The 20,630-nt window shown below is 38.3% G+C and overlaps 1 protein-coding gene across 4 annotated transcripts in view; it reads left to right on the top strand.

Moving 5' to 3' along the window:
- MLLT3 (MLLT3 super elongation complex subunit) overlaps positions 1 to 20,630 on the top strand; it is a 150,797-nt gene that overhangs the window by 120,638 nt on the left and 9,529 nt on the right. For all 4 annotated transcript variants that reach the window (XM_042453412.1, XM_042453411.1, XM_042453410.1 and 1 more), the window contains 3 exons: positions 11,629 to 11,707; positions 16,561 to 16,693; positions 19,474 to 19,570. In XM_042453412.1, the coding sequence (XP_042309346.1) occupies positions 11,629 to 11,707; positions 16,561 to 16,693; positions 19,474 to 19,570 (309 nt within the window). The remainder of the gene's footprint in view (positions 1 to 11,628; positions 11,708 to 16,560; positions 16,694 to 19,473; positions 19,571 to 20,630) is intronic.

Genomic DNA, 20,630 nt, shown 5'->3' with positions numbered 1-20,630 from the left:
ACTTGGTCATGAAAAAAAAATCTGGATAATTAGCTAACAGCAACTGAAGTTCTTTCTCATCTCTCCCCTTCCCCAATGCTCCAACTGAATTATGAAAAGGTTGTATTGTACTATGTAGGTAGAGCTGCTTAAATATTAGGCTGAATCTTGGAATGTCAGGGGATCTTGGTCCCTTAATTGAAAAGGCTTTTTCTGCATGATGATGAAAACCAGGAATGTTGAAGCAATGGAAAGTGCGCTCACTTGATGGTGAGGTAGAAAGGTACACATGAAACCACGCTAACAACAATTGGGGACCTGGAATACTTCTGTGGAAGATACAGGCTGAGACAAGTGACAGCATGTCTCCTGGTTAGCATTTCTCCATTCTCATATAGTTGGAAATGTGAGCTCTCCCCCCTGCTGAGTTAAAATTAGAAGCATGTTTTATTCATCCAGCTCAGATTATTTTCTTTATGCACACCCATAAGCATGACTCAGGCAAAGGATCAACAGGTAGCACCCTCCACAGCAGGATAACTGCTCCATCCTCCTCTGAATTAAGAGTAATTGAAAGTTTTGATTATACCTGATGCAGAGATTGGCAGATATTACTGTACTCCCTCTGCCCCTGCAGAAGCTGATTAAAAAGAGCCAATGAGTCATGCAGACCATCAACATTCAAGTGCTTCTCCAGGCAGAAAAGCTCTATTTAAAAAAAAATCTGGCACAATATTAGTCCTTATAGCATGTCAGATACATCTCTTTGCACACAATTTCAGAACGATTGCTCTAGATGAAATGCTCATGATCTTTCTAATTGGTATATTCAATCTATGGTACTTGGCGAGGCAGATTTAGTTAGCAAGGAATGGTCTCCTCTATGCACCACTGATATTCCTGCCATGTCATTGAGTAATCACAGGTGGGAAGCAATTTCTTTTGCATATTAGGCTTCGAGGAAGGAGTGGAGAATGAGGAAGGACAGCATCGGTGGGACAGAGTAGCCTTACAAGCTACTGTGCAATACTTAGGTTTGACAGACATAAAACTGATGGCGAGGTGGTGGATTAGGGTGAGAATCAGACAGCTTTCCAGACATTGTCAAACTGCAACTCCCAACATTCTGTAATATTAGTTATTCTACACAAGAACATCTGAAAAGTCACAAAATTCCCACCCTTTATGGGAGGAAGAGCTGTTTGCTGTCATTAGACGAATTTGGAGGAACTGAGGCTTGTCAGTTTGAAAGATAAAATGACGTCTCTGTTGATTGTGAGAAGGCAGCTTACTCTTCTGATCAGAGTCTGGTTGAAATTTCTTTAAAATGTGTTGGTAATTAAGAGAAGAATCTGAAGGGGAAGTTTTTAAGAGGTGATAAAATATTCTCTTATCTGGATGAAAATATTTTAATTGAAGTGCTGAGATAATGTCATTGATAGCCCAACACTATAGAGGACTTTTGTTCAGATAACTGATGATAATGTACTAAAGGGAGAATAGCCAGGGGACCTGCTGAGATTTTGAACCTATGTTTGCCATGAGCTTATTTTTAATTACATTTTGCAGTGATAAAATTGTAAAGTTTATTGTTCCGAGTACCTTGCTTATGGATGAACAAGAAGAGAGATTTTCCAGTTAGAACATTACTCCATAGCTACTCTTACCGATTGCAAAATTACCATTATTTTTTAACACGGTGATCAGAGAAAAGAGAATTGGCTGTGCATATTTCAGTCTACAGCTTTTTCCATTGTTTAAATACACTTTCTATTAATAGAACCTGACTCTGGGCACTTCTCGTAATGTAGCCTTACTCCATTCTGTGATTTTTTTTTTTCTGAAGAGACCACCCATTGTATGGTTGCATTCACTGAAAAACACTGGGATATCACGATCCCATTTAACTGTCATGTGGAAAAGACATCTATAAAAAGAGAATACATTTACGTAGGAAATCTGTTAGAGGAGATAGATAAATATGCACATACACGAGTGTGTAAAATATATTTTAAACAACTTTGTTAGCAAAATTTGCTTTGGCAGCGAACCATAGGAGCAGAAAACCCCTGCAAGGAAAACATCACAATTTGAGCCAAAGAAAACATTTTCTCTGCCTAGTAGCATTGCTTGATTTATTAATACTATTTTCAGCTCTTTTTGATCTGCATACATTTTAAGAAGACAAATATTCATTAGGGAACCCCATACATAAACAGCTAGTGTTCTCTCTCCATTCCCATTTAAAGACTCCTACAAATTGTTGTTTGAAATTCCAGAACAAGTTGCCATAGATATAACTATATAATTTGCAAAGCACTGCTGAAGGACCTTCCGATTCAAATCAAAGACATCCAGTGATTCACGAAGTACTCTGCTACTTGCCATGAATTAGCCTAACCTTTCCCTGACATCAGAATAGGTAAGCAAATGGCAGATGTGACATCCCTGCCTTCAAGCCCTCATGGTAAACACAGGCATCTAAACATTAGGACCCAAACCTGCACCTTCTGTTGAATTTAATATTAATGGTGAACATCTCTGGATATGCAAATATCTGACAAATATTTAATTCTCAGCAGGTTGAGTATCCATGTCTGAAATTCCAAAATCCAAAATATTCCAAAATCCACAGTTGTCCACATGGGTTGCTGAGATAGTGACATCTTTTCTTTCTATTGATTCAGTGTACACAAACTTTGTTTCATACACAAAATTCTTACAAATATTATGTGTAAAATTACCTTCAGGCTAGGTGTATAAGGTATATACAGAACATAAATTAATTTCATGTTTAGACTTGGGTCCCCTCTCCAAGATATCTCATTACATATATACAGATATTTCAAAATTGTAAAAAATCCAAAATTCAAAATGCTTCCTAAGCATTTCAGTTAAGAGAGACTCAACCTGTAAAACTCTTAACACTGTACAAGGGTGTATCCTAAAGTTTTAATTATCACCTTAAAATTTTTTTGACAGAAAGTTTGTTTTGATTTGTAGTTGTTAGCTTTTCTTTATGTAGTCACCATCCAGATTTACACATTTTTCCCAGCATCTTGTGACCCTCCAAAAATACCATTATTGTAGAAGCCTGCAGATTGTATGTTAAACTACTGTTCTACTTCATGAATGATGTCATTTGTGTTGTATGTATTTTTCATTTTTGGGAACAAGAAAAAGTCACTTGGTGCAAGGTTAGGAGAGTAACAACTACAACTACAACAACAGCAATACATTTTATTTATATACCGCGTTTCCAAAAGATCAGGGTGGTTTACAAAATTACACAAACAAATACATAAACAATTTACATAAGCAAATACATAAACTACCAAAACAGTACTTAATGTATACAAACTAAAATCCCATCCCTCATCCCTTAGCTAAAATACAATTATCAAATTCCAAGTTAAATTCATTAAATATTTTAAATAGATAAACTTAAAATGAACAAGTTAAAATTTAAATTTTAAAATAGACAGGCATAGGAGGGACATTTGGGACGAACAGGGGTGAACTACATCAATGAGCAGGAATATCAGTCTGGGAAGGCCTGCCGGAAGAAGTCCATCTTAATAGCCTTCTTAAAGGCATCAAGAGTGGTCATATGATGGATCTCTTCCAGCAGATTATTCCATAATTTAGGAGCGGAAGCTGAGAAGGTCCTCTGGGTGACTGCAGCCAACCTGGTCTTTCTTGGCTGCAGTAGATTCATCCCAGAGGACCTTGTGTGGAAGGAGTGTGCGAGGTGCCTTGTGTGGAAGAAAGCACTCCCTTAAGTAAACTGGACTCAAGTCATGAAGGGCTTTAAAGGTTATTACCAACACCTTGTATTGTGCCCAGAAACTGATTGACAGTCAATGAAGCAATTTTAATATAAGTGTTAAGTGGTCACCTCTAGATTTTCTAGCGATGAGTCTGGCTGCCATATTTTGAACCAATTTAATTGAATAAGGCGGATGCTGCAAAATCTCAAAGCCGCATGCCCTTGCTTTGTTAACTGCAATTTCAGATGAGTGAGCTGGTGCATTGTCAGCTAGGAGACAAATGCCTCTGGAGAGCATACCACGGCGTTTCTTTTTCAGAGCATCTCACAACTTGTCCAAAAAAATTGCTATAGTATGTGCTAGTGATGGTTTGTCCCTTTGCAAGGTAATCTTTGAGAATGTCTCCATGACAGGTCCCAAAAATTGAGAGCATGAACTTCCCTGCTGACTTTTGTACCTTTCCCTTTTGGAGGGAGGAGAATCAGCATGCTTCAACTCCATGCTCATGGTTTTGGTCTCTGGATCATACTGACAGCTCCAAGATTCATCCATGGTTACCAGACAACCAAAAAAATCCTCTTCATCCTGTTCCAACAGCATCAACATCTGTCTTGAAAGGTCACACCATGTTTGTTTCTGGAAAGGGGTTAGCAAATGTTGAACCCAGTGTGCAGACATCTTAGACATGTACAGTTCACCATGAATAATTTTCCACATACTACCATAACTGAGACTAGTTTCATTCATGATCATTTGGATGCTTGCTTGTCTGTCTTCCAGGATTAAACACTCCACTTTCTTCCTATGGCTGCATTGTCCATCAATGATGGTCTTCCAGGTCTTGACTCATCTGTGAGGGACATATGGCCAGTTTGGAAATTCCTTTTCCACCTCAAAATAGTGTCATAATATGGGCAACTGTTTCTATAAACTATAATCATCTCATCATGAATTTGCCAAGCACTGTTATTCTTCAAATGCAGGAACTTTATCATGGTGTGAGCCTCAATCGTACTTTAGTCACTTCTGGCACAACTTGTAACAAAAATAAAGTATACAATGAGCTGATTTTCTTAACATCATGCACTTAGGAATCAATGATAACACTGACAAAATTTCATCAATATACCATAATAACCTCCGGGTGTTAATTATTACTTTACGATACCCCCTCGTGTTGCAGAAGCATTTAATTAGTTTGTAGTCATTCAGCCCGAAACTACCATCCTCCTAAATAAGCCAAAATAAATAATTACTTTATTCTGAGACTCAAATTCTATAGCTGATATCCTTTTCTCACTGTTACTTTCTAGTTTTAATCAGCTAAATGGGCACAGATTTGGTGCCCATTTAGTGGTGGCATGTACAAACTGTTGCAAGGGATGTTGATTGATGGAAGCAACTCAAAATAGTCAAAAGTCCCTTGTTAATTCAAACTATGGGGAAGAGGAGCATAGTAAATATGATATTTTTTTTCTAATTCTGATAAGTTGGGATATCAATTATATGGAAAAGTTAAGCAGATCCACATTTTTCCAACAGTGCACCATGTTTACAAATAATGGTTGTTTTCATAATTGTGGTCATGTGCTATTGCACATGAGGTAGTTCAGAGCTCTCTAAGCACGATGTATTGCAAAAGATGATATTACCTCTGACACATTGCCATCTGTTGTTATGAGGGAGAATGCTCCAGCAATTTTGTTTAATAAGTTGCAGTCTTGTTCAGCACAGATGCTTGTTAAATGAAAAATACTTTTTAAAATCTTATTTTCAGATATCTTATTAATTTCAATGAATTCGTGCAGTATTATTTTTGTTTTGGACAGGAATGTTGTTTCAAATATTTGTGCATGTAACTCACATGTATTATGGCAGACAACATCTAGTAATTATAATTGTACAACTTGTTGAAAACAAAGCTGCTATTTTCAGTTATTTCATGACCTGTTGAGGTATTACCTTGTTTCATTTCTAAGCTTCATGTTTGCATAAATGTGCAATAATACATTTACCAATATTTGAAAAATGATCATGGTGTAAATTTAATATCTTTCTGAAAAACTACTGAGCTATTTTCTCCTTACTGTTTAAAGAGAGACTTAATCAAACATTATGGTTATACAGAATTCTCAGCAACTTCAGAACCCCAAATCTTTATTAATTTCTTAAACCTGGGAGACATTAGTCTGTTTTAAATTCTCCTGTAGTAATAGGAGTAAGGTAATTGTTTTAATGCTATACTTGCATAGCTTAAGTCTGCATCTTCATTATCCAGTCCTATACAGTACATCTGAAATGAATAACATGCACTTTGCTTACCCCTTAACATTTGTTTATACTAGGTGATGATGCTGGTTCTGATGTAGTGAAATAGCAAATCCACTTAGGATTTTAGTCCAAACTTTACAACAGCTATCTAAGATACTAAACCTGTTAATGGAATAGGGTCTGACATCAAGTTTGGGCTTAAATGCAGGTAAAGCACAACAAAAGAAAGTGATATAAAATCTAACTCATTGAACAACTAGAAAACAGTTAGGATATAAGTATAAATTATGTACAACTAATAATAGACAACCAGCATGGTGTAGTGCTTTGAGTGTTGGACTGGAGCTCTGGAAACCAGGGTTCAATTCCTTGTTCAGACATGAAATCCACTGAGCGATCTTAGGCAAGTCACAGTCTCAGAGAGAATGGCAATGGCAAACCTCCTCTGAACAAATTTGCCAAGAAAACCCCATGATAGGGTTGTCTAAGAGTCACGATAAGACGGAAATGACTTGAAGGGAAACAAGAACAACAACATTAGTATTAGTATTGGTATTTGGCTTTTCAATTTTGAATCTAGTGGGCCACGGCAATTAAAGCTATTTAAAGGGGGTTCCTGGTAAAGAAAAGGTTAAGAGCCACTGTTGTAGTGCATTTCTGTGGCATGTGTTGAATTCTGCCAAACAATGTAATAGTGAAAGGTGCAGGAATCCTGCCAGAAAAAACATGGTGACCACAAAGTAGTACAATTTAACTACCTGAAGAAAGGAACACATTTCCCCCCCGACATAATAAGTATATTTCAACTTACTGCTTATACTTTGCTTTGACTGTTGATAATAATTAGTGCTGGAAAGCTTTGTACAGAAGTGATAAACATTATTTCTAATGTTTTTATTGTTGCAGTCCCCTGGTTTACTGGACAGAAGGGAAGAAAGTAAGGGGGCAGAGACAAAAGGTGACATAGTCATGGGGCCAAGCAAAGCAAAAGGAAACTTAAGAAAAAATAAACAAGGAGAGAGAGATAAGGCAAAGCTAGCGGTTCAGGGAAAGTCCTGGATTGCTGCCCAGCTCAGTATAACTCATTCCTTCCATATATCCAGTCTTGATGATCTCAGTTTTGTACACATTTCCTTTTTGTGTTGTGCACTTTCCCATTCTGCCTGTTATAGGGTCCTAGAATCATAAAGTTGGACGCTCCAATCCCATGCTGAGTGCTGGATCCCTGGCTATAGCATCCCAGCAGGTAGCTGTCCAGCCTTTAAAAAAAACATCCAGAGAAGGAGAACATTACTTCTCTAGGCAATTGATTCCATTGCTGAATCGCTCTTACTGTCAAGAAGTTTCTTGTAATGTTCTATCAAAATCTACTCTCCTGTAGCTTAAAACCATTAGGCAGGGTCCTACCATCTAAGGTGATAGAGAACAGGTCTGCCTCCTCTTCTCTATGACACCCCTTGAGGTATTTACAGAGTACAATCATGTCACTCTTCCATCTTCTCTTCGCCGCTCTGAACGTGTCAAGCTCCATCAATCATCGTCATATGTTTTGTTAACCATATCTCTTATCAACCTGATTGCACATCTCTTGAACCTACTCCAACTTGTCTATAACTTCTTTAAATGAGGCACCCAGAACTGAACACAGTATTCCAGATGAGACCTGACCAAAGTAGACTATAGTGTGATTATTATTTCCCATGACTTGGGAACTATGCTTCTATTAATGCATATAAAATGTATGCACATCAATTATCAGAATGCCCTGCCCTGCCAAAACAACTCCCTTGTCTCCAAATTTCACTTTACATCCACACCTTAGACCTATGCCATAGGTCCAATACACATCAAATCAAACCTGCATGGCACAGATCCACATACCCTCTCTCATATATATATATGCATGCATGCATGCATGGGGGAGTCATATTGGGCTTATATACATAGGATTCTCTGCATGTAACCCCACTTCCATTGTTAATACAAGGCAGGACAAATGCTGTGCATGGACTGAAAAAGACACATATCTCCCAAGTGTGTACAAAGCTTTCCATTTGCTTGCTTTTCCTAGTCCCAGCTGTGAGAACTGCAGATGTCACTCATGTGAGAAGAACATATGCTAACTCTTTCCTCTCCCACCCCCACCTCCCCAGCATCCTCAGAAAAAGAAAGATGTTCCATTAATCTGCTTCACAATCTTTTTGATTGTGAGGCACAGCTTTAAAAGGCTATAAATCTGCTCTTTCATTATGAAGGGCAGCAGTAGATTGATTTATAGTGAAAAGTAACTGTTGGACTTAAACTTGAGTACATGAAAATGTGTGTTAGCAGTGAATTTTTGCATAGGCTAGACATTACCACTGCTGGGTTCTGTCTGTGCGTGTGTGGGGATTTTATATTCTATTAATTGGATTGGTAATTTATAGTTAAGAAAGTCTAACACCTGTCTTCATTAACTTGGACAGAAGCCAAAGAGTTCTACCTAGAGTAAAGCTGCAACCACATTAAGATGAGTTTCCAGTCTAGCACAAGATAAGGATGGACATTTGTACTAGGCCAGAAATGACCTCAATGCTCTATCCTGATGGCCCTGCCATATATATATATAAAAACTTACCAATAAGAATATATCTCTCTTGTCCCCTTACTAGCCCTAACTGAATTGTAGTCTTACAATGAAAAGAGACGTGATACTGTTAAAAATGCATGGGGTTCATTTGCAAGTCTCCGTTTTCTGTTTGATCCAAATATACCTTCCTGCGGCCCTTTGTTGCTTGATATTCTTTTGCTATGTATTGTTGCCTTCTTGCAAGCAATCAGGCTTTTTCCTGCTGAACCAACACCTTGTATTGAGGATCTTGGCAGTTATGTATTTACCCCTGTGAATTTCCCAGCTTCAGCATTTGTAGGTTGTTCACAGGTTTGCTGCCTTTTGTGCTGAGGCACCAAGGATGGCAATGGAGCCAACTTACATGAAAAGCTCTTGGCACTCTTCTGTAACTGCCACTGGGTAGCTGACTATAGATTTTTTAAAAAATTCTTTTGCACTTATATGCAAATATAAATAATTTCAAAAAGTATTATGCATATTGGTTGAGATTATGAGAGCTTCTGTGCAGTTTTGAACCTTTTTCTTATTCTTATTATTATGGTATTTATACCCCACCCTTCAGCCCTAAAGGCTATCAGAGTGGTTTTCTGTGGAAAACTCATTTCTAAAAACACATTGCTTTATGCAAAACATTATTTTCCCACTGAAAACTGTTATTTGCACAAAATATTTGGCTTTTTCCATTTTTTTTTACACAAAATCTTTTTTCTATTAGTGAATATTTTGCACAAATATGTGTGTGTGTGTGTGTGTGTGTGTGTGAATATTTTAAAAAATCACATAGGGTTTGGCCATTTTTCCAATGTCCTTTTCTCATAGAGGATGAGGGCAAAATGAATCTTCTTTTCATTGCTGCACCAGATGCCTCTCACCTCAAGAGCTTTGAAACTAAACATTCAAACCTCTCCCACTTTCCTACAGGAGAGGCTGTTGGTGAGCCAACAGTACACTCTGATACTATTCTGTTGGTATTATATATACCTTCATATTCACCTATTAACAGTGGAGATGTGGTGAAAAACATGGTAAAGTAAGTGTGGAAAGCAAAGAGTTTGGAAATTAGTTTTTTGAAGCATAATTCCTATAATCTGGATGCCATGCTATGCGTGGGATTCTAGGTATTGTAGTCCAAAAAGTAACTTTTCCATGCTCTGGGGAAATGTAAGTTGCAACTGATCCTGGCATTTATGGTTCTGGATATGTATACATCTTGCATGTAGATGTGGTTTTGTTCTGCTTTTATCTGTTTCAAGAATTTCACTTAGAGCATCAGCAAACAGGATGCTTGCTATAGTGTAGTTGTATTTCAAAACATGTTGGTGATGAAGGTGAAAGGAAAAATGTCATTTGTGAGATGGCACAAAATATTGAAAAGTGTGCATTTTTATTTTAAAAGTGTCAATCAGGACAGATTTGACATGTATGAAAGTGTCTTTATGCACTTGAATGGTAACTTATTGGCCAGATTAGTATGTTTTTGAAATACAATTATATTTCCATATTTATGCTCAGACTATCATCTTTCCTATTAATAGTAATTTAGATGGTTGAGTGGCTGTCAGTTGGGAAACAAAATGGGGCCATGCAAAAAATAAGGCAAGGGATTTCCTTATTATGCTGCAGTACAGAAACTTATAAAAAATTTGTTGTTGTTAACCACCCTTGAGTCATCCCCAACTCAGGGCAACTCTGTGGATAAGATATCTCAAAGACCCCTGTCACCCACTGCTTTGCTCATGTCCTGCAAATTCAGGCCCATGACCTCTGATTGAGCCTGTCCTTCTGGTGTGTGGTCTTCCTCCTTTTCTACTTTACCTATCATTATTGTCTTTTCTAACGAGCCCTACCTTCTCATGATGTGTATAAAGTGTTACAGCCTCAATTTGATCACCATGACTTCCAGTTCAAGGACCCATTTGTTTGTCTTTTTTGCTGTCCATGGTATCCTCAGCACTCTTCTCCTGCACCATTAAAATGTTTTCCCAAACAGACAAACCCATAGAAACAACAATACACACATGCATAACAATGAACATGTAAACAATCAAAATAGTATCTGCAAACCTTAAACAGAGAGCCAGCATGGTGCAGTAATTTAAATGTTGGACTAGGATAGTGGAAGACCTGGGTTCAAATCTCCACTTGGCCATGGGAACCTATTGGGTGACCTTGGATAAGTTACACACACTCAGTCTCAGAAGAAGGCAAGGGCAAATCCTCTTAGAATAAATCATGCCAATAAAACAATAAAATTCTGCCAGAAAAACTCTGTGATAGGTTTGCCTTAAGGTAATCAGAAATCAGAAATGACTTGAAAGCACACAACAACAACAACAACAACAGCAAGAGCTTAAACAAAAGTTCCTAAACATGGGTAGGCAGGCTAGGCTGGGCCTCTTACTTCTTACACTGGTCACATATACAGTAGTCACACAGGTATCCTCCTGTTCTTTGTCATCTCACATCTGTATTCTTGGGATGACTGGAGCAAAGGAAAGGCTTCCTGATGAGTGAGCAAGCAGATGGAAATGGGGGAAGAATAACCAGGAGTTAGAACTGAAGCTGAAAAAAAGGGATTTTGGATGCTCTTCCAAGACCTTGCTGCCCATGTATCTCTGGGTTGTTCCAGTCTGTCAACCGCCAGATTTTGACATCAATACTGTTCCATAAGGAATGTATATATTTTTGTGAGCTATGTAGCCATTCATTCACTAAGGACATTTGCAACTTGTCTGTCCGTTGTGGTACAATCTTGACTCTTAACAGTATAGCCATTGACTTCTGAACTTTTAGTGATCCTTAAATCATTAGCAAGTGGCATAGGAAGAAAAGCATTGCATGGGACGAAGGGATGGAACTGTTCTCTTCCACATAGTTTGAGACCTTGCTAAAATCAAGTTAATTTGCAATTATTTAAAGTTTTGGAGAACCAATGAGTGAACTAATTTTTGTTTTGCTTTGCTTATGTTGTCTTCCCCATTCCCTTCCCTCCCCAAGTCTGAGCAACCTAGTCCAGCCAGTTCAAGCTCGAGTTCCAGCTCCAGTTTTACACCATCTCAGAACAGCCGACAACAAGGTAATAATAAAGAGAGAAAAGGGACATTGGCCTGAAATCCAGGCAAATGACATAACGAATGGCATTTCAAGTGGCTGCATATTTTGTTTGTTTTTGCTATTTATTACACGGGCCTAAATCCAATAGTTAGTCAGAGGAGTGCCTAGAGGAAATAGACTTACCAAATTCCCATTGATTCGATGGGTCCATTCTAGTTCCAATGAAAACTTTGATTTAGGCTATGTTATCCTACCTGCTCTCTCATTTCACACCCACAACAACTTTGCAGAATAGATTAGATTGAGAGAGAGAACAACTGGATCACCCCACAAGCTAGGTGGCTGAGTGTCTCCTTGTTGTAGATTGACCCACTCACCCAGAGATGGGGCATATGCAGCCCTCCTGATGTTCTTGCACTCCCTAAATATTGACTCTGTACACTAGGTCTGATAAATCCAAAATCTGGAGGACCACACATTCCCCACCCCTTTTCTTTATACTGCATTGACTCTGGCCTTGTCTGCACTGGCCAAGGCGCTTCAGGAACATATTCTGGCTCCACAGCTGCCCTCTTTTCTTCCCGTTACCTTGGCCTCTGTTTCTGTGGCACAGCTGACTGTATGGGTGTTCTGCTAGGCCGCCCAGCACATTTGCCATTGCCATGGGTTGCTTGCTTCTGAGATCAGAATGAGGCAACCAGTAATAGTCACATGTTGGGCACCTCATTCTGACTTCAGAACAGGTGGTCTGCAGCACCAGCAGGATGTCCATGCAGACAGTCATCCACTGTAGAGAGCTCTGGATCTTCCAAGAAGTTCCATAGCAACATACAAAATTTTTAAACTATGTTTTAACCTTGATTTGCCCTAGTTCTGGTGCAGGATGTGTCAGACATTGTCCAGACTGCCCTCGTCAGAACCATGGTTTGGGCCATGTGTCATCCAAACAGGATGATGCCAGAAAAAAAAGGGGGGACACAAAAAGGGCCCTTTGGCTCATGCAGACAAGGCCCCAGTTAGACATGCTGTCTTTTAAAGTCTAAAATGATTAGGCTCTACTCAGCCTTACAGTTTTCTATAGAAATGAAAATATTTTGTTTTGAAACACTTACTGGCTTGGATATATAGCCCATTTCATCCTAGTGACAGGGGACAACAGTAGAATCAAAATACTCAACAGAATAAGAAAGATACCTGATGAAATGCTAAACTAAATTAAAACTGACATGGATTTTTTGTGTGTTAGATCTCATTTACAGGTGTCTCCCCATTTACTTGCAGTGTATGTATGTATATAGCTTGCAGTTTATTTAAGTGGATCTGCTATGATGTGTGATGTGAATTCTGGAATATAATTGAGGTTATTGCATCATAAAAACATGAATTTTGACCCAGTAAGCAAAAGTACACAAGCTTTCTTTCAACTTCCAAAAAATAGGTTTTTTTTAAAAAAAAAAAACAATCACTGTGATAAATAGATTTCTTAGGCTTTATTGACTTTGGCTTTGCAGCTAATCTCTGTTCAGTTTAGAGGAAGTCAGAATCTCTGACTGCCAAAAAAATCCCTGCCCTAACCAGTTGATGTGTAAACAGTTGAGAGAGTTCATGTTGCATTGTTTCTATTATAAATGGCATGATATGTATATATTCCTAACCAGCTGCTTTTAAATGCAGGAAATATTAGAAGAAACCTTGAACTCCTTTTTTCAGAAGCATTTTGCTCTATTTTGTGGATGTCTAAATGCTTCAAATGTATGTTTTTCTTCTGTAACAACTGTAATCAATCTACTTTTAATACTTCCTTTGGCATCAGATCATTGCATTAGAAAAGCCAGATCAAAATGTGTATTGCAGGACATCAATACGAGAAGGCAGTGTTACAAACTTTTGTTTATACATTGCTCCATCAGTTCTGATAGGTGGATATGCAACTGCAAATGCCAAATCCCAGTCACCCATTTAGTTATATAATCTGGAATTCTGTGTTGCAGTTACTGATTTGTAACCTAATGTTACACACCTAAAACAACAAATTTCTTTCTCTCGGTTAGTCCCAAAGGGATGAGAAGATCCCTTTGCATACAGATCCAGCCTTAGAGAGTTATGTCTTCAAATTCTGCTCTATATTCATTAAGACTATATACTGCTTTATCACACTAGGGGGGAAACGGGATTTAAACAAGAGTTAAACTAGAGAAAACCAGGAAATGTCCTGTGATAAACCCCTAGTGTGATAAAGCAGTTAGTCTTGCTGTAAATGCTCCCTAGCCCACTTTAACAGGCAGCAGCCACATCAGGCAGAGAAGGTCTGTTTAGCTGCCAATTGGGACACAAGGGGGATGACATTTCTGGCCAACTCTCACCAGTGAGTGGGACGTTGACAATCAGAAGTAGAAATTCTGGTGGGAGAGGGTTTTGGAAATATCCTCCTCCTTGCACCATGAATAGTAGCTGAACAGACCTTCTTTGCCCAGTGTGGCTGTTGGCTGTTAAGGTGGGCTGAAGAGATCAAGCCAGGAGACGTTATTTAATTAAGTAGCTGATGTAGAATATTGGCAGTCTTTATTGTGTTTCAAAACTGTTATCATAGTGTGTGTGCATGAGATTGTTGAAACTAAACCAGCATGGTTTTATTTATACAGTGCGCCCTTTCCTTACGTTGGGGATCCATTCTGGATCCCCCCCCCCGCCCACGTAAGGGAAAAAACGTGTATGCTGGAGCCCCATTAGAAGTAATAGGGCTTATGCCTGCAACATGCTGCAGGGCATATGGCATGGGTGCACACCCCATTACTTTTTCCAGGCGCACTGAGGCATATTCCGGTGGAGGCTTCCAGCATATGCAATATTACAGGCTCCAATTTCATTACACTCTCCATCACAGTTTTGGCTGAGCAGTTAGTTCCAGGAATGGCCTCAGAAATAATTGCAGTGTTAAGTCTAAATTGTCTTACCAAACACCCATCTGTATGACCATACTACCTTGCTCTCTTTATCTCCCTGTAGTCCTCTGTTCTACTGACCCGTAAGTCTGTCAGCCTTCCATAGCAGGTTTTGAGACTATGGAGATTGTCACACAGAGGCTGACCATCCTTAAAACATGGCTAGATTGTCCCTAAAGTGCAAGGATGTGATCGCCACTCATGCTTGTCTCCCATGATGAAATCGTCATGGAGGCATCCTGTCATTTCTCTGGATAATGGAAGTTCCTGTTATACAGAGAAATGGCAGCTCCGCAAACACTTTAATGATGGGATGATCTAGCCACGTTTTAAGGACCGTAAGCCTCGGTGTGGTAATCTCTTATGATTGGTTAGGGAACTGAAATGAGAAAGAAAATTGTCCCCCTTCCATTTCTGCTGACAAAAGTCATTCCATCAGTAGAATGACACCACAAAATCCCAGCTTTTCAGATGTACTGATCAGCTTAATGAAGTTTCTTTTCAACATTGGAAGTACCCAATCCTAAGTACTTAAGTGACCTATGTGCAAGCCCCATATTGCATAGATACATGTCAGAAAAGAAAGAACTTTCTTTCTGAGCAGGTTTAGCTCAGCTACTGTCTCTTTCTCTCACTTTCCTTCTTTGTAGGAATAATGATGACCTTATCATCACCATTCATTCATTCATTCTAGCAGTGTTGTGAGAGTGAATGATATGCTTTTTTAACAAGATTAGAAGTAACATCAATTACTTTATTCATGCATATTATCATTTTGATTTTTTGATTGAACTGGAATATTGGTTGAGATTGGATTGGAATTTTCGAGCAAGTGACATCTTTCTACACATTAAATTAACATCTTCAGTTCAGATCTCAGCTATAATTTGTATCTTCGATAACTATAATAACTGCCCTGTTAGTATAATTTTCAAGCTTGCAGCATGGTTACACTGAAGCTTAAAAAAACTTAACATTAATAAATATTCTAAACTACTTTGATCAATGAATTTCATTGGACAAGCTCTTTATTTGCAGAGAATTTATATTCTCAGAAATATAAAAACAGTAACCTTATAACACAACTCTTACCTCCAGTACCCATTACTTGAAATGTACTTTCTAAAAACCTGCATTTTTTCCAGAAATACTGAAAGACATACTCTTTTGTGGAAAATGTATTCAACAATAATTTTAACAGTTCGCATATTAAGACCCTAATCCTAAAACTGTTCTTTTAATACATCTTGATTAATTGAAGCAGGATTAGCACCTCTCTTCAGTTCTAGGATAAAGATAAGGTCTCTGCTAGTGGCATTGACAGTTTATATGTATGAAACTAGCAAAGAGCTTGCTTGACCTGACATTGACCTTAGAATAAAGAAGACAGCTAAATCTAAGTAGATCAAAAACAGGCAGACAAAGAATGCCGTGGCCAGAGCAAGTTGCAATCAGTGATTTATTAGACTATGACTTTCAATACATGGATTAACCTAACAAAATGTACTATTACTAGTAGTCTCTTTTAGACCTTTTCAGGTATTGGATATTATCTAATAATAAACTTTGGGGATATTTTTTTAAAAAATTAAATATTTTATTTTATGATGCATTTCATTCCACAGAATGCCAGCTTACTTTGCTTAACATTCCAAGGGGGCTAATTCTGCAACCACTTAAAACACTAATCTCTTTGTTGTCACAAATAATCCTGTTTTAAGTCAACTGGTCATTGAATAAATTTACTTTTGTTTAAGCATTTTCTACATACCCCTCCCCTTTGCATTACATCTTTTGTTTAACAGCCAAGTGCTCATTCCCCACTTTCTTAAAACCTGTTAGGACTTGTTTTGTTACAGAGCTGAACAATAGTTGGGACTTGCATGTGAATTCCCCTTGTTGATTTGTGCTTCATTTTGTTTTTATTCACTAGGTCCTTTGAGGTCTATAATGAAAGATCTGCATTCTGATGATAATGAAGATGAATCTGATGAAGCAGATGAGAATGACAATGACTCTGAGATGGAGAGACATTTAAATACTCATGGAGGAAACAGAGGTCGCAGGTGAGGGTTTAAAAAGTAAACAGAAAATAAATTCCAAATAATCCATAAACTGAAGGATTGAGCCAAAGGCAACAGTCTATTATTTTTTTTACATAGAGAGGAACAAACATTCAGTAGGTTCATAGAGAAACAATATAAATATAGGAAAAGAATGCATAAAAATACACAAGGCTTGTTTAGGACTTTGGAAGTCCTTGGAAGGTGTCCAAGCAATCAGTGCAAGAAGCATGGTTAGCCGAGTGAAAAGAGGCATTAAACATAGTGGGGTTGTTTTTGTATTTTAAGATACTGCTTTGCACCTTCCTGATTATGTGGTACTGAAGAATGTGCCATAAACACCCACATAGCCACTTGTTTAATTTGACCATTGAATTAAACATGGATGTTTTTGGCACATTCTTCAGTACCACATAATCACATCATTTCCATGTTTGTGTGTATGCCTTCAAGTCTCCTGTCAATTTATAATATCATTTTCTTAGGCCAGGAATAGTCACAGGTGGTTTTACCAGTTCCTTCCTCTGAAATATAGCTTACACAGTGCCTGGTATTCAGTTGGTGATTTCCCATCCAAGTACTAATCAGTGCTGATTCTGCTTAGCTTCCAAAAATTACTTGAACTGAATCTTGAGCAATTGTGGGTGAAAGTTGGTTTGGGCATTTGATGTAGTTATTTGAAAAGGGAAATTGGACTTCCCACCTTCTTATAGGGGCTATATTATAGTGCAAAGTAGAAACTGTGCTAAGAACCTTATTAATGTGTGTTAAAAGATATGTAAAATCAATAAATAACTTTAAATGGGGATGGCACAGAAGAGAAGTTATACCCTTATAGCATTTTCACCAAATTTTTTCAAACAGTGAACTAACAACCATGAAGGAGCTAGTACTCTCTGTTTCAAATAATCTGTACATAAACAGTTGGGACCACACCATATCAGAGCATCTGGAAGAGATTTTGAAAAATCAGGACATAAAAATTGTTGGAAAAATTAAATACATTAGAACTATTTAATTATGCCCCTTCCTCCAGATCCAAAAATGTCCCTGATTCATGTCAACATGTAACACTACTGTCTGGGTAATTGATCTGTCTTGACCAGTTGTATCTACTCTGGTATTCAAGATCTCTAAGAAGCCTGGAGTAGAGACCTTCACAGCCCTAATTACTAGAGATACATGGTTTAGTTATTCCCAGTTGTGTCCGTCTTATGTATTTAATAAATCTATCTGAGAATGGACCAGCAGATGAAGGTTTATGGACTAGTGCCAATCCATCGACCACCACATTGAGTAAATCTCGTTGCCAACCTAGGCTTAGGAGTAGACACCTATGGTTTTTGTTTTGACATACCAATACTCAGAATGTAATGGGTGTAATTATACTATTGGTCAGGTCTTAACTTGAATTGTTAGCTTTAATGATATAATTAGTCAGACATTACAGCTTTCAGTATTACCTTCAAAACAAGAAGGAGAGCGCAAATACCAATATCTTATGACTGAGAATGGCAATAATCTTTTTAAGATTCAAAAGGAGTGGCTTCATTCATGAGAACAGTATAAATAAGGAACTTCTCATTCATGAGAAGGTAACGCAAGCTACTAAACATCTTTTAGTAGCTTGCGTTACTTTGCGAATTACCAAAATACATTTTTGCTTCTAACCTGTGTAAACTCAGGCTTGGAATATCAGCATTTACAGTAATCGGAAACATTATGGGTTTTAACCAATAATTTGTTCTGGATTTTGAAGACTATACTTAGTTTTGAATTTTCTTTTTGAGAGCTCTGGACATTTCTATATCTTCCCTAACCCCGAAAGAAAGATAAACAATCTTTTGTGGAAATTTGTTTATATTTTGCACAAAAGTATATCTTACACACATTACATAAAGTATTTGTTCCTTTGTTTTATGTTTAAGATTTCTTAATCACAGGTAGTCACATCAGAAATCTATGTCACAGGGATTGCTTCAGCTGTGGGTAATCATGGCACCATAGGAGTCAGCGATGGATAAATGATTTTAGCATTTGACGCTGGAGAACAGGGTTTGAATCCCCACTTGGCCATGAAACCCACTGGGTGACCCTGAGCAGGTCACACTCGCTCAGCATCAAATGATGGCAATGGCAATGGCAATCCTCCTCTGAAGAAACTTGCCAAGAAAATCTCATGATGGGTTTGCCTTAGGGTTACCATAAATTGAAACGACTTAGAGGCATACAACAGCAGCAACAATTATGGCACCATTCACATAAGCATATTAGAAATTTCAAGCTAGTATAGGAGGCATTGTGTCAGCCTAAATGTAGGCTCCATTTCAGGGGAAGGAGCTGGCCAAACCACTTCTGAGTATTCCTTGTCTAAGAAACCCCTATGAAATTCATGGGATCACCTTAAGTCAGTAGGTGATTTGAACTAGGCATAGACACCGAGGAGGGCTTGGTCTCCTGCTTAATTTTTATTCAGAATGTGCTACTCTTATCCATGAGAGTTAACCCACAGTATGCAGGATAGTGGGAGCTGAAAAGCATTAATCAAGTTCAGACTTCATTTACTTGGCTCTTTATTTCTGATCTCATATTATTGCCAGTTTTTCAATCTTATACCTCTCTCAGATTATGACAGAAAAGAGGCTTACACTTTTTTTCCCTTGGAAATAAAATCTCAATTGAATTGTGAAACAGATTGCAAACAGCATACCCTTGCTTTTGTGTGTTCATCACAGACTGTATACTTTAGTAAAGTTTTAATTTCTTTGCCTTTCTTGTCTCAGGGTTAGTCTAAGTGATGGAAGCGACAGTGACAGCAGTTCAGCATCGTCCCCACTACGCCATGAACCTCCACCATTATTAAAAACCAACAACAATCAGGTACATTTCTTGTTGTGTGATGGCTACAGTCATGAACACTTCATCTTCCAGTGAATGATATTTCTTGCCTCAGTCTTGGGAGCTAATCACATATATAGAATTTGAACAAGCTGCTCAAGGAAAAGTTTGTTGGTCATATTTGAGCATAGTCCAAGTTTCCCTGCAGTTTGTGTAGAGTTGCAGAGCCGGGCTATGTCCCTGATCTCTGTCTTTATACACTGATAAGTACAGGACTCTTGTCCCCAAATCACTAATTTGAAAACAACAACCTTATGTTATAGTCTCCTTCACACCTTATCTGCATTAAAAAAGGTCCATGAATAGAAAGGGTTTGGGGGGAGGGGCATGTTGCTGTCACTATTCATCAGTATTGACAGATTGAGTTTACATATCTGAGCAAGAAAGACTATAGACTTGTAGAGTTGGAAGAGACCACAGCCATCATCAAGTCCACCCCCCTGCCAAGCAGGCAAACCAATCAAAGCACCCCTGACAGATGGCCATCCATCCTCTGTTTAAAAACCTCCAAAGGAGAGTCCACCACACTTGGAGGCAGCATATTTTACTACAGAACAGCACTGACCATCAGAAAGTTCCTCTTGAGATTTAAGTGGATTCCTTTTTCCTGTAGTTTGAATCCCATTGCTCCTTGCTCTTGTGTCTGGAGCTGTGGAAAACAAGCCTGTTCCATCTTTGATATGAAAGCCATTCAAATGTTTAAACATGACTATCATTTCCTCTCTTAACCATCTTTTCATTAAGCTAAACATTCTGAGCTCCCTAAGGCACTCCTCATAGGGCATGGCTTCCAAATAAACCCCAGTTACACAGCCCCCCCCCCCCCCAGATTATGTGCAAGCCTATCTCCACAGAACTCTGTGGGCAATGATTTCCCTTGTTCAGACATCCATGCCCTTATGTCCATGTGGACATAGGGAGATAGGGGTCAGTGGCTAGTGGCACAATCCCATCACCCTTCAACATAACACCCTCCATTGGGCTAGCATGGAAATTTTTGCTTCTAATGACCTAAATACATGGCCCAAAGTGATGTGACTCA

The sequence above is a fragment of the Sceloporus undulatus genome, chromosome 2, assembly GCF_019175285.1.
Source record: "Sceloporus undulatus isolate JIND9_A2432 ecotype Alabama chromosome 2, SceUnd_v1.1, whole genome shotgun sequence".
NCBI lineage: Eukaryota > Metazoa > Chordata > Lepidosauria > Squamata > Phrynosomatidae > Sceloporus > Sceloporus undulatus.
The sequence above is the reverse complement of the archived record's forward strand: the minus strand, read 5'-3'. Positions and strand labels throughout refer to the sequence as shown.